Source organism: Sprattus sprattus (assembly GCF_963457725.1).
Source record: "Sprattus sprattus genome assembly, chromosome: 13".
In the NCBI taxonomy this organism is placed as follows: domain Eukaryota; kingdom Metazoa; phylum Chordata; class Actinopteri; order Clupeiformes; family Clupeidae; genus Sprattus; species Sprattus sprattus.
The window spans coordinates 19981671-20005519 of record NC_137911.1 but is presented as its reverse complement, the minus strand read 5'-3'; the positions used below and the strand labels follow the sequence as shown (position 1 = coordinate 20005519).

Below are 23849 nucleotides of genomic sequence, written 5' to 3'. Positions count from 1 at the left end.
AAATCACATCTACGACATAATACATCAATGGACACACCCCCACAATCAGAAAGGTTGTGCGCCACCTCGTGGTTATTAAGTGGTATGTGGAATGCATACATTTATTTTTTAATGTTGTTTTTGACCTCTGGTCTGGGGAGGCTGATATCGTAATAAGTACTGTATATAAATGCTGAGATGTTTAATACAACGTAATGTGCAGACATACTTTTCTTGACATGTTGTTCTTTTTTTTTTCATTCGAGTATGGTATCCATCGATAGGTGGCAGTATAACCTATAGATCGGTTGTTTCCAGTCCCCAGCAGAAGAAGTAAAAGTTCAGATGAAAGCGCGGTGTTTATGGATGAAAGTCGTGAAATAAAATCGATGGCTATATGTAGCTAGCTAGCAAAATAAGATGGCATACAGCCAACACAACTCGTTTAATTCTATCAATAGCACCGATTGTTCTCTATTCAGCGTAACACTGGGGAAATTCAAGGACGTACATTTAGATGAAAGTATCAACAACATAATTGATTACAAAAGCTCTTTAGTGTTATTTTGTGCGAAATGCAATACAGTCCTGGGCGACTCTCTTGGAATATGTGGCGAATATGTTGACTTGAACTCTGTCATCTGTTTAAGTGAGTAATCTGGTAATTCTTACAACCCTTAATTAAAACATTAGCACACTGAAAACCTTAAAATTAACAGCTTGAGTTTCGACGGGGGAAGGTTGCTGCTGCTGCTATGTTTGTTTAGAAAGTAATCAGAAACGAGACTATAGCTATGAAAACCTCAATTAAGCCTAAAGGTTACAATTTAATCAGTTTTTATGTGATGTGCTCCTTCCTCCAGAAGTCACAGAAGATGTTTTGGTAAAAGGTGATCAGAAGCCCAGCCTTGAGGGCCCTCTTGCTACTTGGTTTGTAACGTTAGACTACTACTAACAATAATGGACGGTACAACGATTCAATACATACTGCCCTTGGAAGCGTTAATGCTCATAGTATCCCTCTGTCTCTTTTTGGTTTCTTTCAGTATATACAGTTCTCTTCAGTGCTCTGGCTGTTTTTCAGTTGTGGGCGGAGCGCTGCTGGCAACCCCACCGCATTTGTCAGCTTTACGCGATGTTTTTCTCCTACAGAAAGACCGCATTAATTGGTAAGGCCTTAATCATTCAGATCAGAACTGCCCCTACTCCAATTTACGTGTGTTTGTTCATTACAAGGTTATTCTAACGCTTTACTATGTTGCTTCTTACTATCATTGTGCCCTCTATGACCTGTCACTTTCAGCCATTTTTCTGTCTGTCTGAAGAATATAAAACATAAAAAACATCTCTGTAACAAAGAATCATGACCTTGATGAACTGACTGACTATATGACATCTAACGTCAGCTTTTGTCAAGACGTGTGTGCCGATCAAGACCTCCTCTTCACTCAGATCTTCAACAGATCCCTGCCGCTCTGTGAAGTCCCTTCCTGCTTCAAACACTCCACCATCATCAAAGCCTCCATCACAGGACTGAGCAACAGGCTTGTCGTTCTGGCATCTGTCGTCATGAAGACCCTTAAATGATTGGTGTTGGCCCACCTAAAGAATGTCCTGAACACCTGCTGGAACCCGGGCAGTTTGCCAACAAGTCAGTGGGAGTAGACTGCATCCTGCAGCACCTTGACTGCACTTCCAAGGAACCAACTGTTAAACCCCTGCAGTTTTCAGACGACACTACAGTCATGGATTCATCCAAGATAGCATTGGCTGGGGCAGTCAGAACAACCTGAAGCTGAACACGCTCAAATCTGTGGAGACGACAGTGGACTTTAAGAGACACCCCTCAGCACTGCTGCCCCTCACACTATCCAGCAGCCCTGTGACAACCGTGGAGACCTTCAAGGAGGTATGGTCTACCACAGGAGCTGTTCAGCCAGTATTACACCGTAGTCATCAAATCTGTCCTGTGAACATCCATCACGGTTTGGTTCGGAGCATCATAAAACAAGATGGGAACAAACTGAAGCAAACAGTAAGGACAGCAGAACAAATATTTGGTGCTCCTTTGCCCACCCCTTCAGAACATGTACTCTTCAGAAAAACAGGAAACGAGCAAGGAAAATCATTAGAGACCACTCACAACCTGGACACAATCTGTATACCGAAACTACTATACACTGGAGCAGTTTTTTTTATTCATGCCATCACCCACCTTATAAACAGCTGACCAATGTCACCTGCAATGCCATAGCTACTCTTTCTTCAGATAGTCACTTCACCCTGCCTCACATGTATTTTGTTTATAATACTCATACAGACAACTCCCATAGATGATTGTTGTTTGCGCTGCCACACAAACTTACACTTTATGTATATCGTTTGTGTAATCTGTATATCTCTTATGTGTTGTGTTTTGTCTGTACATCATTTTTATATTGTCTGTATTGCTTGAGAGACACAAACGGCCAGAACCATAATCCCTCGTGTGTTTACATACTTGGCCAATTATTCTGATTCTGTGATATTGTTATTGATATAAGTCACTGCAAGTGTCTAACACTTTTTGATCTCTCTTATTGATACAGTTATAATGTGAAGAACAGCACGATGGTCAATGGATCTACTCTCAACTTTGAGCAGAAGTCCATGGGAGGAGAGCTCTCCGAGGTGAGAAAACCAGCTGTCTTTGTGTACATGTACAGTTAATGGTGCAATGCTTTTGGGGAAGCAGTCCAGTTGGACAAGACAACATGTCACTTCCTCTTCTCCTTACTTCCTTGGGGTTGATATGCAGCTTAAACAGGAGCTGGAGAGTCAGATGAAGAGACTGGAGCTCCTAAAGGATTTGCTCTGCCGTGGAAAGTAACCAGGAGGATGGGGGGCTGAGGTCACCATCTCTGAACAAACAGCCCAACAGTCTTGACCATATCCAACATGTGGGTTTACTCAGAGATGTTGTACAGTGTTTATATTTACTTGTAGGCATGTGGGAGTGTACTTGGTTGTTAGATGTTTTATCTTTGTTTACTTTATTAGAGCTACTCTATTGTTCTGTAGCTACACACCTGGTAATTTTACATGGATGATTATTAATAAATTAGAACAAATAGGTCTATCCTGGTTAATTTTATGTAGACCTACAGTTTAAATTAGGAAAAGTATAATGCAAGTCTTACAAATTGTTATGTTATTTTAACATTTTGAGTTTACAAGTCCAAATTACAGCATTAACCAACATATATACTTTGCTGTGTTAGCTTTACTAACATTTTCCTGCGGTTTCCAACCTGGACCACAGAACTACACAGACTATAGCCTGAGCGGCTTGTGGAACTACAGAATTTGTTTATCTGTGCTCACTTAAACATATATTATGAAAATGAATAAAAGCACGCTTCAAAAAGTGATGAATTTATACTGTTGCTTATAGCCATATGATCTTCCGTTAAGAACACTGAAAAGACAACGGCACAAAAATGACAACAGGCATTTGTATGATTGGCACCATGCTGCTTTTTATTGCTACATATGTGATCCATTTTCTTCACTTTCAACAAAATGGTTAAGAGGCTCATTTTAGCATGCTTGGTGCCTCTCTTGAGTGCATAGTTTAGACAAAACCTACAGTTGTATCATTCGGAGTTTAGCAACAGAATTTCACCAATTTCCAAGTGTTCTAGTTGTGCCTTTCTGTAACATAAACTTCCATCGGTTAATAACTTTGCAAAATGACATTACAGTGAGCTACAACAGATTAAATAGGCTATTATCCAAATGTATATGTTTGGGTCACTGTATCAAATGTGCCAGTAAATGATATAAAGGACCAAGCTAAATATCGCAAAAGTGGCACATTTTTACAATTTTCAGCAATATCAACTTATTTTATGTCCAGGTTACAGCAATTGTGTGCTTAGGGTGAGGCCAACAATCATTGAGTAATTGCAGTTACATTGGCTTTTCTGTAATTTCATAAACAGTTCCTAAAATAATTAGCATCTTTCACAAATTAAAACAAGTAACAAGATACCAGAAGCATTATGGGAAATGTTCTGATTGACACAAAATTCTTTTCACAACAATGCTGTAGTCACCAATCCATTTTTCAAACAATGATTATTTGTAAGTCATATTCAAACTAAAATATTTGTCATTATTGCATGCAGCACTACACATTTCTTAAGTTGCTCCATCATGCAAACACTATTTCCACTGCATTCCTATAGACTGACACTATATTAATTCATAGTCATTTTTCACAACATAATGTCCATCATTTATCATAGAGAGGTTGGCTTTGCAATGTTATGTGGTTACAATTAATGATAAGTATCTCTCACTGTACAGTACAGATAAGGGAAGTGTTTTATGAGTCATATCGTTGTCACCATTCATCTACCAGCAGCGTTTCAGGGAGGTCCTCATGCTGACACAGGGCTACTCCCTTTGGCCATCATGGTCACAGAAAGAGAGAGCTCTGTTGCCATGGTAATGGTGGACATACAGTTTAGTGTGTTCATCCATAAAGTAACAAAACCACTACATAGGTTCTATTGCTTTTGGTTGCGATACAATGCATATTCTTTATGTGCATCTGACAATGATACTGTTTTAATGTAATTATGATGTAAACATGCCATGGACACAAGCTGGAATGCCCCTTGCATACTCAACAGGCCCTTTACATTTTCTCCGGTGGAATTTCTTAAAATATTGTTCTGTTCAACTACCAGAAAACCCAACAGCAAGCTTACTAAATTATGTGGTTTCAGTTCCTTGCCACATGTATTCTGTTGAATCAATACATCCCATAGCTGGGATTGCAAAGCCTCTCTTCACCACCATTACTAATGATACCTTACATATTCTTTTCAACATTTAAACACAATTAATACGCTAACGGTTTCCATTTCGCAAAGATTAATTTTAACCAGACCTGGCCCTAAAATCATGCATAACTCTTTTATTGCTCATAACTCTATATATGCTATGGCTTATTGTATTACAACTATTTTTAAGTCTTACTCAGATTTCCAATCATTGAGGTATTTATTTACATGACAATATTTTAATACTTGATCTCAACATTGTTAATACTCTTATAACCTACTGTTTACCTAGTGTTAAAATTCTGTGCTACTCTGGGGGGTATTCCAAGTACGTGGTTTGGTAAATAACCCGGATAAGTTAACTCATAGTAAGCAGTAAACCTCCTAAAAAAGGATCCCTATGGCTTAGTTTTGCTAGGAGAATGAAGCCGTAGGGCTCTTCTATTAGGAGGTTTACCACTTACTCAGAATTAACTTGTCGGGGTTCGTCACTTAACCACGTACTAGGAATACCTCCCTGATTTAGGCAATCTAGCTAACCTACTTTAGTAATCTACCAATTTAAGGACACATCCCACACTGAGTCTGAGAACCTTAACAGGAGGTGTTCGCAAGTGTGCAATGAAGACTGGTCCCGATTGCTTTGGGTCATACCACCAACTGCATTTAAAAATGTACACACAAGCAATCCCTCACTGACCAAACAGCTAGTATAATCTGAATTGAGGAGACAGAGTTAAAGATTTTCCATTATTAAAATGGCATATGTTCTGTGATATTTATGAGCCAAAAATTCAGCAAGGGCTGCAGATGAGTCCGAGGATAAACTCATAACTTAAACGTGAAGCTTACTGTGGCAGGCACTGCACGTAGAAAAGCTACTCTCAAATTGTAGGAGGTCTACTGCACATGCGGCAAAATATCTCCTACACAACCTTCCTTGACGGTCAAGTCTCACGTATTTGATGAAATGCTTATGACAGGCTTTTGGTACATCATGTATGACGCATACAACCCATCAAACTGCAATTTAACTAGCAACAACCAAAATCATGCCAAGCCCATAAATATGACGACAGCATTATAACATGTTTCTCTGGGACTGTGAAAATTGACATGCAAGTCAGCTGTCGGCCAGGTCAAATGTGTGGTGTCTTTATGCCTTCAGTGTCAAGCCACTACTCCCTCCTGCCTACAACTCATATCTCTTCAGACACGCCTGTCTATCTGGTTTGAGATGGAAGAACAAAGACATGGGGAGTCCCCAGTCTCTGCGCTCATTATCAAAATAATGTGGGAAAGGATGCTACATCCCGGTTGGTAACTAAAGTTTGTTCTGTCTATACTCTATACACCTTAAAATATATAAGTATATTACTAGAACTATGTTACTCAGCAAGCATCACTACCTCTCATGCATGGCCATGTATAATGTTGGCACTAAAAGCTTGCTACATAAGCATATGGGACTATACATTTCTTAATGGAAGACATTGGTGATTTTGTTGTTATTTGAACAACTCGTCACTTGTTTACAATATACATATTTATATCAAAACCATTACAGGTGTTAGGGAAAGGGAGGGGAAATATATTGCACAAATCCCATATCCAGGGTTGACCATATGGACCTAGTTCTTTCTCAAAATCATTGCAAACACGTACAACATGTACTGGTACGCATACTCAACAAACCTCTATTTTTCCTTAACCTTACAATCACCAATTCAGGGCATTTGGAGTGGATCAGAATCATGTTACCAAACAAAACGCACTATGCAATATGGATAGTGTACCTCTATGAACAAATTAACAAAATACCATCTTGGCCAGAATACCTTTCTGATATGGATGCATGTATGAGATGGAAAACGATACAGCCACACTGAATGTTAAGCTGAACGAATGAATGAATGAATGAATGAATGAATGAATGAATAGGGTGTCTACAAAATACCTTCAGAGATCAGATTAAAAATGCATGCCATGATTCTAGGATTGTCCCTAAAAGTAATAAGCATTTCTTGTTCCTTCACACTAGAAGAAGAACATGCTGTCTTTTCTATAATGCAAACTTGAACTTCAGGAAGGATGGGGCTTAATAAATTAAAATTGTCAGTATATATATACAGATTGTCAGTGAGGTAGTGAATTACTTATTGTTTGATGTCCATTACCTACTTATTCCTTTGCCACATTTTAAGTAAAAAAAAAAAAAAAAAAAGATTGGCATAAATGTACGACTGAACACAACTTTCTGATTATTGGCAGAAATTCACAACTAAAGTGTGTTTCAACATCACATGCCAGAAAAACATCCTTTGATATGTGAGGATTAAAATAAAAATTCAAGACAATCAGATCATAATTTCTTAATCCCAATCTGCTACCATCAAACTTCCACTGGTGCTACAATGTAATGTATAGACTTCTAGAAGCTACATTTTCAACAAGGTGGGGCAGCTGGATGGGCATATTTAGTTTTATGGAAATGTGATTTCTGCAGTGATCACCACCATTTCTCCCGAGCCCAGCATTTGACCTTGGCCGTTTCATCTACAACTTGATCCCTGCAGACCTGGCATGTCTATTGGTCCTCTTATGTATGCATTCTTTGTCAAGAATGAAACGAGACATCCTTCTAAGGGCAGCACAAAATTGGTGATGGGCTTTGGGATGCATTTGAGCTGTGAAAAAAAGTATTTGTTATGTGAGTTTTCTACAATATGAAATCCAATCCACAATGTGAAATTTCATTTGTTTTTAATCAAGTAGTATATTTTTTGCTTACCCTCTTCAATGTGTGAATGTTGGCCATGGTATTTATGAAATGGTTAAATTGTTCCCCCGTGAAGTGAAAAACAAGGCAATAGGGTTCTGAAAAATAAAACAGCATTTGGTCCTAAAAATTGCACATAATAATAAATAGCCTAATGTAATTAATAATGTAAGCCTACTTTTAAATACTGAGATCTGGACTTGGTGACAAAAATGACAGTACGGCTGTCGTGGATTACATATCTACATTTATAACGATTATCACTGCAACAGCAAAAAGAACTACACAAACGACTACATATGTTCAAAAACAGACCAAACAAAAACATATTTAGCTAGACAAATGAGCCATGTTTTGCTTTAAATTAGCATAGCCTCTCATACCCCTTGCAGCTGAACTGTGTGATATACAATGCAGTGTTAGGCACAGTGGTCAACAAAGGATTACAGGAAGACGTTCGTGAAAATAAAGCAAAACGTAGACTATACATACCGCTACAATTACATGCACAACGGCGTTGCTTGACCACAGGGACATGTTTGTTCGGTTCCTCTGTACAAGATAGTCGGTCCTCACGGGCCAGGCTCTTCTTTTCCCCCGGCCCGTGAGGGCTGCAACTACGCCATTACTCTCCCGTTAGGATATACCACTTGTTCTTCCGCTCGAACACATGTCTATCTAGCCTTTCGTTTAACTAAAGCCTATTGCACCACAGACACATCTGTCAAAATCGAAGGCCCGCCCTGAACCAACCCACCCACAACAGTGAATTGTACTGCTACACCAGTTGGCTACATTATTGAGTGGTCCAAGTGCAACGCGTTCATTGTCCTTACGCTATTGTGTATCAAGGGAAGATGTTCTCCCATCGTAGACGAGTGATATTGAGAGATAGAACTCTAGGGTTAATTTAACACTAAGTGCACTTTTCTACAGTATACGACAGCCAAACATTATAATACTATAAGGAAAATATCAGATATCACTTCGCCACAGCAGCCTCATTTCTCAAAGTTAAAAAGTAAAGCACATGTTCTAAATATGTTCAGTTAAATAGTGTAATCTGTATAGTTTTGGCGACATCTGGTTAAGGTTTATTTTATATTTGGTAATGTTTTAATGTTTAATTTTGCTAGGGGAAAGCTAGTGTTTTGCCATGGCAGTAGCCTAGTCTTGGCATTGGGTAAACATTTTCTAAAAAAGTTCTAAAGCCAGGTAGAAGCAGAGGTTGAAGTTTTGTGTAGGTGTGGACATCTCCCCCCTGTTGGCAAATGAGGTGTGGGGGAGAGCGAATGCAGCCTAAAGTCAAGCTTGTATTGACTGAGAACACACTTGAGAGCTATACAATCAACGGGCCACAAGAGAGCACACAAGCTTCACTTCCAGATCCTTTAGCAGATCTAAGAACTATAAACTGAGGGCGCATCATGAATGATCGTCATGACATTAATATCTTGGAGAGAGATTACTGGAATATTCAATGTCATCTGCTGATAAATTACATTGAACCTTGAACACATTTGTGAATGTGAATATCAGTAATAAAAAAATGCAATGGTTAATTCATAATTCAAGACAGTATGACATGACACTCCAAACCAGTATGGCACTTGTACTTTATTTTAATCAAAAAACATTACACCATTCATCAATGATATCCTCAATTAAGAGTAATAGATTTCTTTACATTTTTTCATTCATGTATGATTGATAAATCACATTTTTAATAAAACTAATTTAAAAGACTTTTCAAACTCTTTCAGCATCAATGCAGTGCCGCTGATAATTTAAAATCTGTGCAGATGATTTCTTAAAAGAGGACGACTCAATTCATAAATGTAGCTTCAAAAGATACATTTGCCCTCATCCACAATACACTGAGGACAACTTCCAGCAACTCAAACGTCGTCACAGGCCCTTGTTAAAGTACCCAGATCTAGTCTTTCCCTATCTACTGTAATTATATATAATATATATAAAACAAACAAGGTAATTGATCTTGACTGAAAATGTAATCTAGAATTTCATCTACTGCTAAACGATAATATAGTCAGTTCTCTGGGACAAAGTGGTACTGACCTTGATTCGTGTGGTCTGTCGTCATGTGACTACACCTGGTCAAGGTCAAACCACTTTACCTACAGTGCAGTTGGATATACTCTGTGGTGAGTCAAAGCGACTGGCAGTGAAGCAAACCTGCTGAAAGGAAATTTGACAACCACAGCCATTTGGTTTCAAGTGAAACCATGTGATCAAGGAAGGCATGGAGAGTGATAGCATGGCACTTCATTGGACCAAAACAAAGTAATACATAAATCTGGGACACAGAATTGAAGTTGGACAATGGCATTCTTTTGTTTAACTAATGGGCCCTTCATTAAAGACACAGACCACAGAATGAAACAAGAGTCCCTGGAATGCTCTGATGAGAACACTGGGGGATTGGGATGGGGTTAAAAATGACAATAGTAACAGCAGTGGCAAAAAAAAAATTGACAAATCGCAAAATAGCCCACGAGGAACGGTATCTGGAGTGATAACTCACAAGTCAGATCTGACTGAGACACAAAACAGCTCTGCAAAAGTAATGCTGTTCACTGACTGTGTTAATAAATAACTCATTCCCACTAGCTGGATACGTTTGGCCTTAAACGACAAGAGAACATTCTGCCTGCACAACATTTGCCACAACGGTGATACACATAAAGCCTTATTAGGTATTTTTGTTCCACTAAAACTGAATATGTGGTATGGTAACTTTCCACTGCTACTAGGACCACTTACATAATTACCAATGCCTGACGGAGATCTACAATAAATAAGGGTTCACACGGAGTGGAAGGTTAGGCAAGGGATAACCATGGTGATGGTCAGAAACAAAATTCCAAGGCACGCAAGTATTCCCTTTGTATCACACACAGCTGTGCAAGGCAGAGAGTCTGACCTTGCAAATGCTGAACTGAGAACAAGGCTAGCTACCAGACTTTCAGAAAGCATGTGCTGCAGGGCCCAAGTGGCCTGGCATGATGAGATGAAGGGGTGGGAAGGGGAGTTGGGTCTTGCTTTTGAACTGGCGTGGCTGAGATTTAATCCAGTCAACGGCACCATCTATTAGTGCAAGAATCGGATGCTCATCTTCTGTTCCACGTCCACCTTCTCCAACACCTAGGAGGAGGTCAAGCACATCCATCAGCAAGGTTCACTAATTATTTTATTTGTCACAGGAGAGAGATGACTGGCACGTCTAAGATACCAAAAGACTTTTAAATTAATTAACACATTTTTTTTTGTGTGCTATTTTTATGCAAAGACAAAGCCAAAAAAACTGTGCCAAGAAGGAAGTGCATTTTGGCCGACCTTGATGAACTCATTGAAGGAAATGCACATGTCCCCGTTGGTGTCAGCTTCCTGAATGGTTCTGTCAGCGATGCTGCCCAACTGTTCGTCTGAGATGTTTACGCCCACCATCATTCTTAGGACCTAAGAGAGTATAAACACAGGAGTTACAGACAGCGCAGACCCCTGAACTTCTGACCCTTTCTATGCGATGACTATAATGCTAGCGTTATGACCAAACAAGTAGTCATAGTTTAGCCTTTGGGGTGGACATGAAGCTTTCCTCAGACAGTTATTGTGAGGCACTGAACAATGTTTTACACAGCAGATAGCAGGTGATGGCAGATAAACCCTGGCAGACAGTTAATCCTCTGTCCCCAGACTGCCAGCTAAGGGTAATTGCATGGTAAGACGTGTCACTGTCCCAGCCCCCTTGACCACAGCTGCCAACTCCAGTAGTCGTAGCGCGGGACAAGAGGAGAGGAGTAACACAACCACAAAGTGACATCATGCCAGGTCTACTTGTTGTGCTGAGTAATCTACTCCATGTTTTAGATGAGATCCTGATTTAGATTTATTACAGACAATAGCTCACTATTCCCATGACCAGAAATGTACCAAAATCAACAATTAAGCTTAGAATTACAAGACAGCTTGGTTTCAGGTGACTTAGTTGTTGTGATGTGTCTTTGTTCTGAAAACAAAAGCCTTATTCATTCCCACATCCTTGAGAAGGATTCAGACCTGGATAGTCTGATCTCTTTAGCATAAGGGGGAAATACACTCACCTGTAAGAGCTCATCTCTGGAGATTTTGTCATCCCTGTCCAAATCGTACAACCGGAAAGCAACTGCAATAGGGAGGGAGGGAGAGAGAGAGAGTGTGAGAGAGAGAGAGAGAGAGAGAGAGAGAGAGAGAGAGAGAGAGAAATAAGTCAGGCATAAGGCAACTAGTGTGTGGGGTTTGTTTTGAAACTGAAGAACTGGAACAAATTTGACAGCCAGTCCTTGATGAGAGGAGACCGACACTGACATTGGATGAGGTGTTAAGCAGAAATGAATGGGACAAGCCAGTCCGTCACTTAATACATGTGCATCATTGTGGAGTGAGTGGTGCAGGGGCGTGCTGGAGAGGGGCTAAACTCACAGAGCAGCTTGTTGCTCCTGCTGTTGAGTTGTTCTGAAGCGTCCAGGTGCTTGTTCTTCTCATTGTCCTCCACGGGCCGGAAGTGAGCCAGCGTCCGCATGAACCCGCGGAAGTTCACCTGGTCCTCGCTGAGAGGCAAACAGAACAATGACTGCCAATAACAACCATCAGCTCTGAAAATATCAATGTTTGTGACAGCTTCCACTGCAGACATAAACAGTGATTTGTGCGACACATCTATGCATCTGCAGAGAGCCGTTTATCTCTGTTCATTCTTCAGACCAAGCAGCAAACCTGACAAACTCCTTTTTCAAGTCACTGCACACCTCAGTAGGGAAAACCTCATCTGTCTGAGAGATTCTCCTGATCAGCATGACTCAGGCTCTAGCCAGACAGGCCAAGGACGAAGCTGAAACCGCGCTCACATTTCAGTATTGCCAAGCAAACAACAAATCTAAGACGCCCTGCTCTTCCGTAAGGCCCTTAGGGCAAGAACGTCCCTCAGCTGTGCTGAACTAGAACCTTTTCGGAAAGTACGCGGTTGCCTGCTCAAATTAGAGAGTGGACCACTGTCAGCACGTGCCTTGATTTAAGGAGCGGATGAAGAGGCAAGGACAGGGTGGTTTACGGCTAGGGGTCTGCCAAGTGAGGCTGCCAACCCCTACTATGAGTGCAGCTCACAGTGAGTCTGATGGCAGGCAGGCATCAAGCTGTGTTAACTTCACCTTGGGGTAGTTTTACGGTTTTCTTTTTTTGCGCTTTACAGTTCTTTGGCACTGGAGCAGAAATCCATACTCTAAAAAAGGGTTCCTCTTAACCAAACAAAACAAGAGGGGGAGAAAAGCAGCGTAAACACCATAAACCATTAGACGCGATGGCTGCAATTAAACCGCCCACATGCCGGATTTTTCTGGGAGAGTAATGATACGCCTGAGGGCACGTCGTCTCGAAAAGCATTGGGCTTCAAAGACGACCATTGCCGGGATGGTCAAAAACTAATAAACAAAACGCCCAAAACGGAACATGGCACAGACCTCCAGCCTCAGTTCTGCGTAGGAGAGTGCAGACTCAGGCCTTTTCAAGGGGGATTTCTAAATAGAGCCATAGCAGCAGCAAGCAGACCACTAAATATCTGTACTGTTTTTATAGGGCCCTGGGGACTGTATGTGTGGCTATGGAAGGCGACTCACTGGGTCAACACTGGGCTTGATCTTGTTCTACAAACGGATGCTATTTGTATTTCTTAGTTACAGTGATATTCTTGTCGTTCAAACTTTAAGAATGTAAACTATTTTTTTTTTTCCATGGATGATCACCTGTCAGTGGATCACCAACTTCCTGATAGACAGGAAGCAGCAGGTGAAGCTGGGTGAAACAACATCCAGCACACGGTCAGTCAGCACTGGTGCACCTCAGGGATGCGTGCTCTCCCCACTGCTCTTCTCCCTCTACACAAACACCTGCACCTCAGGTGACCCGTCTGTTAAACTCCTTAAATTTGCAGACGACACATCAGTCATCGGCCTCATCCGTGATGATGACGAGTCTGCATATAGACAGAAGGTTGAACAGCTGGCCCTGTGGTGCAGTCGCAACAATCTGGAGCTTAACACGCTTAAAACTGTAGAGATGACAGTGGACTTCAGGAGGAGCCCCCCAGCACCATACTCAACAGTACTGTGTTGGCTGTGGAATCCTTCAGGTTCCTGGGATCCACAATCTCCCGAGACATGAAGTGGGAAATCAACATCAACACCATCATCAAGAAGGCCCAGCAGAGGATGTACTTCCTTCGCCAGCTTGTATTCTACACCGCAGTCATTGAGTCTGTTCATCCATCACTGTCTGGTTTGGATCGGCCACCAAACTGGATAAGAACAGACTTCAACGAACAGTCAGGACTGCAGAAAAGATCATTGGTGCCAACCTGCCCACCATCCAAGACCTGTTCACCTCCAGAGTCAGGAAGCGGGCAGGAAAAAAAAAATCACTGCAGACCCCCCTCACCCTGGACACAACATGTCGCAACTCCTCCCCTCTGGTAGGCGCTATAGATCTCTGTTCACCAAAACCTCCAGAAACAAAACCAGTTTCTTCCCTCTTGCTGTCTCTCTTCTGAACAGCTAACCCTCTGTGGCACTGTGAAAAATAACCAATGTAAAATCACCCCCGCAACCATATTTATTTATTTCAACCTAACTGTATAACCGTCATACACATATCACATAGCATTAATTTATTCGTGCTCTTCCTGGACTCTCCACTTTGCACTATTGTATACTTATACTTTTTGTAGACTTCTTGGACTGTTGACCATTGCACTGTTGTATTGTTTTGTGTGTTGTATATTTTGAGTAATATGTGTAAGCACAGTGAGAGCCACTGCACCAAGACAAATTCCTTGTTTGTGCAAACTAACTTGGCCAATAAAAGCTGATTCTGATGACCAGATCTGGTCCTGACCACACATGTGAGATTTCACCCCTCTGCAAACCTTTAAACACTCACCCCTCTGGAAAGAAGGCATTGATTATGCGGTCTCCTAGAGGATTGATGGCCAACTCTGGAATCCTTTGGAAGTCTTCTCGGCTGAGGGACAGAAAATGAGCATGTGAGTTTTATTAGAGTGTGTGTGTGAGCGTGTGGGTCTGTGACAGCTAGTCTGAGGGGGAGTGCTGCCAGATATCTTGCCACATCCATCAAAAAAGTCTGTGTTTACACGTTTCAACCAGATACAGTACACTTGACTGGGAAACAGAAACAAGGTAGGAACCAGTTATTGAGACAGTGTTGTGGCAACTAATGACTGATTAGGCTGAGTCACCTTGGCGTGAACCTTAGTCACGGCCACATAAGTGTTACGCCGTGTCCCCTTGAACAGCACTTCCCCTCTACAATGACAATAGAGGCATCAGCTCAATGTTTAATAAAGAAACACTACAGAGAGGACTCCGTGTTTGAACAGAAATATCTGATATCTTCCTGTTGTGACTCAAAACACAGTTATCATTTTGTTCTTTTTATCCTTCAGACAGCATGTCCAAAAAATAATAAAAACAGCGCAGGTGGGCTTTGATGAACATATTTTATTATTGTTCTTTTAGTTTTTAGTTTAGTTTGGTTTCCATTAGTCTTTCTACTGTAGGTTTCCTCTATTGATCTTTCTAGAACAGTAGAGATGAACATCTATTGACAAAGAACTTAAGTCCATCACACTCTAAATAGTGTGACGAAGTTAAGTCTATCCCTGTAGTTATGCTCTGATGAATGTCCAGTAGAACTGATCAGTTTATAAACATGTAGTTCAAAGGCTACACTCAACTCAAACCAAACTTTGAACTTGCAAAAGTATTCAGAACACAATGGTTCAGTTTATATCAACAAACTATGTGCTGCCAACTTGCAATAACCCAACTTACCCAAACACAGAAACTCAAATGAATAAGGTTTTGTTTAGACTATTCAGTCACACTTACAGATCAAATTATTACATATTTGCATACATCAAAGCACTGGAACAATTGCACCCCCTCATACTTAGGTTTCACCTAGTCACATTAGCAGGTAAAGGAGACACAAGCTACATTTCTACAGTTTTAAGTCTGGCAGCAGCTCACAGGAGTCAGGTTTGTAAAATATTGACACCAAATGGTTACTTAGGAGCCAGACAGGGTAATGATGAACACAAGTATGGTGAATACCAATGTCCTCCCATGCTGAATATGGCACAGTTACTCCTCTCAGACAAATCATGTCATCACGTCCAGCTGAAATTACCCTCCTTATCTAATATCACCAAAAGCTTATGCAAAGTCCACTGTCCATACTTCTTTGGCTAGTTGTCATTTCAAAGTGGCCACCATATTGCTCAGTCTTGAATGTTACATAAAGAGGCATGGCTGTGTTAGTTCATGTGGGACTGTGGGAGGAGGAGGAGGAGTTGAGACATATTTGATTTCATCCATGTGTAAGGCATTTGGGAGAGTGACTGTCAAGTGATGTACACTTGGTAGAGAGATAGGAAGTGTATCAGCCAGTGTATCTGAGGAAGGAGACTGTGAGTAGGTCATAGCTCATGGGTTTGCTGGATGACAGTAAGAAGTGGAGTGTTATTCAGGTGGATGCATAGTTTACCTGAGTGCTCCATTCTCTCCTTTATCTAGGCTGTGGAATCGGCTGTAGAGACGTGTGATCTGACTGTGGGAAACTGCAAGAGAAAGGAGACAGGGGGATCTGAAAGTTCATTATTTCAAATGGTACATGGGGATGAACCTTAACGCCTTAATAAAACATAATCCCATGGCCAGAGATGGGTGAGAACAGACGCCAGACAGTAAGTAATTAGGTCAGATTACTGCCTCTCACCTCAAGGGTCTTGAAGGGGAGTGGTCATAGTTCATTCACAAACATGGAAATTCAACTGGTTGTTCCAGTCCCAGAGGTAGAAATTTGACCTGGGAGATCAGAAATCTCCTCCCTCCATTTCTATTGCCTCAAATGTAGTTACACAACACAACTGCAACCATGGGTGAAACAGAACACTTTCAAGGCTTGAGTTGTGAGTGCACATCTGAAGTTGTGTACCCTGCTGTTGGTGGGGTGGCTTAAAAGTATAAGAAAACACTAACAAGACTGACAAGGCCCATGAACTGAGTTTATCAAGGTAAACCATTAGACTTTATTCACCCTAGACCATAAGGGAAGTTTGCCAGTGCTCAAACAATGCAATGATTACCTTATAATTCCCAAGCACTGTTGCCCTGAAGTATACACTGAGCGTTCCAAAGTGAGTCACGTAAACGGTTAGCCATCTGAAAAGCTAAGGCTTGATGCCACAACACTGACAGCACCACATCTGACGGCTGGAGAGGCGTTTATTTTTAACATGCTGAGAAAGTGTAGTTTTTAGCCCTTTAAAGATTTTCTACCACACTTCCAGGGCAAGGACCTTCAGCTTCAAATCAACCCTCACCATAACTGTGGGCAACTAAACATTCAGGGGTTGTCATTTCGGACGCCTCTTTTCTAAAATGTATACGTTCAAATATTTTACGATAAACAGGTACAAAGTTCCCATTGAAATGAATAGGGAAATTGTCACAACTTCAACATTCTATGTGAATTAACAACAGTCAACGGTCATCATCTATTCATCTTAAAATCTTCATCAACTGTATAACCCCTCTCTTATTCACTCTCTCCCTATCCATCCATCCATCCATCCATCCATTCACCCACCTCACTCACCTCACTCACCTCACATATGTCATTATTGCTTTGTCTCTTTTAATCTGTGGTCAAATAGTCAAAATAAAATTCCTAACCACTTTTCCTTGACCTCATGCCATTCTCCATGAGAATGAGAATTAACAAGACAGATCAGACAGAGCCGCAAACGTACAACCACTTCCGTGTTCGCTGTTTGATCAGTGGTGTAGTGTGCCCTGGAGAAGTGGGTATACTCTTATTTTTTTTTAAGCAGCCCATACAGCACAGGATAAACACCCTGTTTTGAGAAGTGGGTATACGCAATGCTGAAAAATCTTCGTATACCCTGGACTACACCACTGGGGATGATCCCCCTTTATGCAGACATGAGAAAGCCATTGCCCTATTGAAGTCAGTGGGAAACTGACTTCAATTATTTCTCTCTGGAGTGGTTAGAGTTTTTTAGGAGGCATCCATTGTAATCCATAAGTGGTTGTGGTCATTTTCAGGCAAAGGCTGTGTTCACACATGAGACAGTTAGTCAGGGATTTAGCCAATGGACAAGGCTGTGATGCTAGACTCACAGACGTGATGCCTCATCAAAATGATATTATACAGTAGCCCACTTAAAAATAAAACATGAAATGGGGGAGGGCACTCTGTCTGCATGTGGCTGGTGAGCTATTGGCCAGTTGAAGCAGTCAGGTACTTCTGGCTCTGACCAAGAAGCCACCTTTGAAGTACAAATTTACAAATCCTCCTTTTCAATTCTGTGAGACGTCCTGTTGGTAGACTAACTGTGGCAAATCAAATATTTATTATGAGATCCTAAAAGGAGAGTGGTCTGCCCTTACACTGGTTATTGTTGCTGGTGGAGATTCTCCAACATTTTGACATATAATTCCAGCGACTTAAAGGCACCCAGTGCAACTTTCGAGGCTTAAAAATAAACATTCAATTTCTAGTCTTTTTTACACGTAGTAAGTTTCAATAACTCCATACCATTACATACCGACATTCAAGCAGCAAAGATGAGACGTCGTTGTGTGGTGAGAACTGATAGAAAATCGATAACAACAACAATCGCCGCCATTTTCTTAATTTTTTTTAACCTGCAATAAATAAAGCAGGCTTCCAGTCAATGGAAAAATGGCTTCTCCCCACCGGCGATTGTTGTTGTTTACGATTTTCTATCAGTTCTCACCACACAACGACGTCTCATCTTTGCTCCTTGAATGTCGATATGTAATGGTATGGCGTTACTGAAACTTACTACGTCTAAAAAATAGTAGAAATTGAATGTTTATTTTTCATTGAATGTTTACATAAAGTTGCACTGGGTGCCTTTAATCCTGCAAGTAGGTTAATGCGCCTTGACATTAGGCATTCATTTGTTGTGAAAGCAGGCTGTACCAACTCTTGATTATGACTGCCACTTAGATGCTTCCAGGTCATTTTACTCAGTTAGAAACTTGAGGAACCTAAGCAAAAAACCCTTGCTTTTCTATATCCCCTATTAAATATCTTTCAAACGTTCTAATCTTTTATACTCGTTTTATATTTTTTCAGTTTTACTTTTTTAATTTGCAGGTACTAGTATTTCTTTCAGATACAAATGTTTGTTAATGTATTTACTACATAAACACTATGTAGTGCCAATTTGTAATTCACATATCCCAATAAGGTCAACTTCCGTTCGAATAATTCAGACTTAAAAAAACTCTGATTTTGACACAGGGTCAGTGCACTTTTTGTAAGGGTGACAGCGATGTGATGGGTTAACTGACAAAGGTAACATTGACCACAGGATGAAACTGTTAATTCAGTGCAGTTATCAAAGATTTCACTATCTCAGTAACTACATCAGGTACAAACGTTCAAGTCACTTATGTTACCGGGTGAGACGGCTAAAGGTACCTGGCGAGTTTGCTAGCTCGCTGACTAGAAATCAGTTAAGCTACCCCACACCTCAAATTAATGTTTGTGCTGACAAACGTACTCCACTTCACACAATTGCCGCAACAATAAATTACATTAACTTAAAAACAATATAGCTAAAAGTCAAGCGAAACGTAACCAGGACTGGCTGTTTAACATACGCTAAATAGCCGCTAGAAAGGTTATCTTTGCGCAACATCAAACAAGTCTAGCTAGCTAACTTGTCAGCTAGCATTCACCTACACAACCACAACACGATTAATGAATGCAAAAACATAACACCAACACAGAAACAGTGACTTACATCCAGTCTCCTTTTTGATTTCTTCGATGTCCTCCTCTCTAAGTAATGACGACGCTCTGGAACCCATATTAAAAAATAATTTCGTTCGAGTTTAGCTAGACAGCTATCCTCGCTAGCTACTTTATGCTGGTAGTTTAACGTTAGACTGCTCTGTCTGCAGGTCGCATGCAACGCTTTGGCTTAGGTATCACGAAGCTAGATACACGTTGGTGGCCACTAGTTCACGTGAAAATAACAATACCGCTCTGGTCAGTGCCAACTACTTTCCAGCCTGTTTTCAGATCCGTTTGTCTCAGTTTCAATAGCCAAGATGTAGGTCTCTGCTGATTGCCGAAACTTCCTTCTAACACCAGCGTATGAGGCGTATGGAGTCATCTTGCTCTCATTGGCTGAAAAAGACGTCTGTGGCAACTGTCCTTTTCAGGAGGGGCGTTGTCGATAGTGAGTGCAATATACCCAATGTACTTTTAACATGTTACTGATCATTGCCAGCAGCCACTCTCTAAAACACTTCAACCATTCTGAAAGAAAAAAACACGAAAGTTTGCTTGTTGAAGGGCAAATCATAGTCACATTTGAACATATCGCTCTGAACGTTACTTAAAGTCACAATAGGCCTATTGAAAATAAGATTTCCAGTTTCTTGTCAATATGAAAACAGGCTTTATCAAACGCAGGGACAAAATTAATTGTATATTGTTTGCAGTTGTTCTAAAACTAGGCTTTCTCTCCCTGTAGTCCTGGCTTACCTAGAAGGTTGGCCACAATTTCTTCCCTGTCCTGTTTTAGTTTTTTGTTGCAGTGTACATTTGACAATTCGTGGCCTTTTTGAAACACGTCAACTAGGCTATATGAAACGGCAGTATCAGAGTAAAGAAGTAAAGGCAGTCTTTCAGATGGTTCATTACAACCCAAGATACATTTTTAGGTAGGGTTGTCTACTTTTTTTTCTTCAGTGTTTTTCAAGTGAGTTGGGTTTGGAGGCCATCTAGTGGTGAAGAATATGGGCGACCAGGTACAGTTTGAGGACAGTTGTAACATGTTTACTTTTTCAGCACGTGGGTAACGTAATCAAATGAAACTCACAGACAGCATGTGTGATCAGCATGCTACATTCCAAATCTCGGTTTGTGCCTCAATCTCTGACAATAGTTATAGATAGAATTTGATTGTAGGGGAAATTAGTAACTTGTGTTTTGCGCAAAATATTTTGACTGATTTTGATGTGTTTCAACAGGTAGTAGGTCTACCAGGTGGTTGTGATCACCGATATCTGCTCTAGATGCTAGCATTATTAGCTGCTTACAGTGTGTTATATTCCAATTACCTTATCAAGTAATAGGAGAGGTTGGGTGGGCTGACTTATTCATGCCTGTTACTGTACATTTTACAAAGTGGCATGTTACAGTTGTCTTCGGCCACTGTTACAACCCTACAACAATCCCTAGGGTTGTATGTTGCATTTATCTCCAATGCATTTAGATGATAATTAGATAAAATTAAGGCACGTGTGCTTGAATTAGTGAAGTTTATATAGAGACGAGAGGTGTATGTTGCATATTTGTGTGAACAGGTAGGAGGTAACACCTGCTAGGCCCAAGGCCTCCCGCACCTCGACCGTTGCCCATTGTGCTAGCTGCGGGGTCATCCGCCAGGGACCACCATTCAAAGATGTTTCGCCCCTTATCCCGGAACATCCCCTGGAGGCGGGGCAGTGAATAGGGACGTCTCCAAGTCACCCCTCGCAGCTAGCCTACCTCAAGAGTTGCTCGATGCCTTGTTCCGCCTCCTTAACCAAAAGCCAAAAACTTGCCTTCTCTGCTTCTTCAGACAGCTATCTGGTGGCTTTAGCTCCTTGCCTCTCAGCCCTAGCTCTTTCAGTAGGCGAGTCATTGAGCTTCCCACAAACCCCCTCGTGCCAACCTCCACTGGAAAGAGTCGTGTGCTCCACCCGCTCTCCCTGCACTCTGCAACCAGGTCAGAGTACTTTGCCCTATTTCTTTCATGGGCTCCCTCAATCCCCTCCTCCCATGGCTCCTTCCTCTCCTTCCTACTTGATTTGGACCACAGAATGGGCGGATCTCCCAAGCCAAGGCCAGCGCATCCTGTCTGGACTCTGCCTACTATCTCCTGGTGCTGCAGCCTGCTCACTGCCTTCTGCACCTCATCCTCGGCCCTCCACTTTCTCCCATATAGCCTATATTAAAATGAAAGTAGTCACTTCTGACCGTTTTGAGCAACAAAGCAAAACAAACAGTGTTTTAACTGTAGGCCTACCTGGCTTCTCTTAATGTTTTAAGTTCTGAAAAAACTATTGGGAATCTTCACCAGCATTGTTTTGTTCATGGTTTTTCCAAATTTTGTCATTTTAATCTGTTTAATCTGTACATTTTAAGTGCTTATTTTTTTATGTTCTTATTGAACATCATAATCTCTAGAGGGGTGCACCACTCCCAAAATTGCTTTCATTTTAGTACAAATAAAGAAAAAAAAACGTTTCAATTCTGATGTTTAACAAGAAGATTTGACTGAAATGAAAGATGCTTCAAAAGACTCCAAAGTTTGTCTTTGAAGCTCTTCTCGTGGTCCTCCTGAAAAAAAATCCTCCATAATACCAGCAGTAGGCCTATACTATATTTGCTCAGCCATCATCAAGCTGGATTTCCCCCCGTCTGGTGGCACAGTGTGATTAAAGTATCCCTTTTCACTCTCAGACATTCCTCTAAGTGATCGTAAGGAAACAGCAGCCTGTTCCCGTAAGACCCCCGTTTCGTGCTATGGAGGGCAAAATCAACTAAACTTGAGGAGACATATTACATGCAGCTCTGAGGTTATAAATGAGAACAAAACAAACTAAGAAAGGTAACCTTACAAACAGTCCCATGCACAACTATGATTAACTATATAGAACTTCATGGACTGTCCATGGACGAGGATAGTTTTGAGATGGAGAGAGGATGTGATAATGATAAAGGTGAAGGGCGAAGAAATACTGTTGGGGATAGCTGTTGTGGAGACAGACTGCATTTAGAATTCTTTGAGGTTCAAAAGGAGGAACTACTGGACGACCGTGGGATAAAATGCAGAAATACTGCTAAATATAAAAAAGACAGTATTCCTTTTTAGATAGAAGATGAATATTTCCATTATTTCCTTTGGCCTTAAGACCCCCTCAGCCCCACCAGTGCCTGGTGTGAAAAATGTCCACATCAAAGATGATGTATAAGCATCACACACACCATGCGGTTTTTTAAAATTATTAACCACAGTACATAAACCATCTTTTGAGACAGTTTCAACAGAAACGCTTTATCTGATGCAACCTCGAGTACATCATGAGGTTGAAAGGAGGGCTTTGAGGAGGAAGGTTCACAAAGATTGTGCTCTGAATAAGCTGAGGTGGGTTTCTAAAATCTTCTATCTGTATTTTTTATCTGCAAGGGTTTCAAATAGAAATAGTGCCCACAGTCAAGTCCTCCCTTATTTTCTGCCTCAGATGCTGTTTATCTCTTTCTGAGGGAGGGTTTGTGTTCATTGTCTGATCCCTGACATTTATTATGCTGTATTATCAATACATCAGTTCACATGTCTTCCATGTGAAAGGCTGACTCTGTGACCTCTATGCATGGTGTGTCACAGTTTGAACTTCTTAAATATTATCCTCATTTAAATATTGCACGGACAAGCCATAATACATTGTTTCATTCAAAATACATAATATAAGCCCTGTTCTGATTTCATACTTTTAACATAACTTACATTTGTGGAGCTGGATAAATATTTGTTCTTGTTAAGTGCTTAGCGCAGAGGTAAACAGAGGCTCACCTGGGAGACCCATGCAATGCAGTTTGGTCTCCCCTCCTTAGTGTTACTCAATTTTGCTTAACTGGACCCACTAGACTAGGTGCTTGTTCTCCTCCAGACGGTCTGTTTACGTGACCCTTGCTTGTTTATTAGTTGATTGTAGAAATAATATTTTGGATTTAATTGGTATGAAATATATGCTTATATGTAGCAGTTCTGTGCAATAGCTTTGATAATCTAGATGTGTGTGGGAAAATGTCGGAAGTTTGTAAAAACATGGCCCGCATCATCCTTTGTCACAATTAGTTGGGAAAAGTCAAACTGACACCACAGATGTGGGCTTTCAGCATTCATGGAGGACAGAGTCTAAATTAAACTTTTTGCAGGCAAATGTTATTATATCTGCGCTCTTTTTAACAGCCAGTATTTCTTGCCGATGTCAAGACGCATTTACAGTTGATTTGTACCACAAGCTGAGCTACAAAGCCCAGTGTTCTCTTCCCTATGAACAGTTGCTGGCTGC

At 41.0% G+C, this 23849-nt stretch overlaps 2 protein-coding genes and 1 long non-coding RNA gene across 3 annotated transcripts; 1 reads left to right on the top strand and 2 right to left on the bottom strand.

The window, feature by feature from the left end:
• Positions 1-399: 399 nt before the first annotated feature.
• oip5 (opa interacting protein 5) lies at positions 400-3189 on the top strand (the record flags this gene model as incomplete). The annotated part of the gene is made up of 5 exons (XM_080850669.1): positions 400-628; positions 843-909; positions 1026-1148; positions 2568-2649; positions 2777-3189. 5 exons carry the CDS (start codon positions 400-402, stop codon positions 2846-2848), a joined length of 573 nt encoding a protein of 190 aa, XP_080706795.1. The 3' UTR covers positions 2849-3189.
• Positions 3190-3496: 307 nt separating this feature from the next.
• Positions 3497-8220, bottom strand: LOC308374528. Its single transcript, XR_013968872.1, has 3 exons — positions 8083-8220; positions 7603-7688; positions 3497-7498 (listed from the first exon to the last, which is right to left on the bottom strand). It is a non-coding gene; the product is annotated as an uncharacterized lncRNA (long non-coding RNA).
• A 967-nt stretch (positions 8221-9187) lies between these two features.
• chp1 (calcineurin-like EF-hand protein 1) lies at positions 9188-19856 on the bottom strand. The gene is made up of 7 exons (XM_080850014.1): positions 19523-19856; positions 16207-16279; positions 14581-14661; positions 12073-12200; positions 11715-11776; positions 10948-11070; positions 9188-10755 (listed from the first exon to the last, which is right to left on the bottom strand). The coding sequence occupies exons 1-7, from the start codon at positions 19587-19589 to the stop codon at positions 10702-10704; spliced, it is 588 nt and encodes a 195-aa protein (XP_080706140.1). The 5' UTR covers positions 19590-19856; the 3' UTR covers positions 9188-10701.
• Positions 19857-23849: the final 3993 nt, after the last annotated feature.

Excerpts from the sequence above, each read along its gene's own strand:
- chp1 (XM_080850014.1), bottom strand. The coding sequence starts at position 19,589 with ATGGGTTCCAGAGCGTCGTCATTACTTAGAGAGGAGGACATCGAAGAA. Across the intron at positions 16,280-19,522 it reads AATCAAAAAGGAGACTGGAT|TTTCCCACAGTCAGATCACA; the intron begins GTAAGTCACTGT and ends TTTCTCTTGCAG. Across the intron at positions 14,662-16,206 it reads GGAGAGAATGGAGCACTCAG|CCGAGAAGACTTCCAAAGGA; the intron begins GTAAACTATGCA and ends TCTGTCCCTCAG.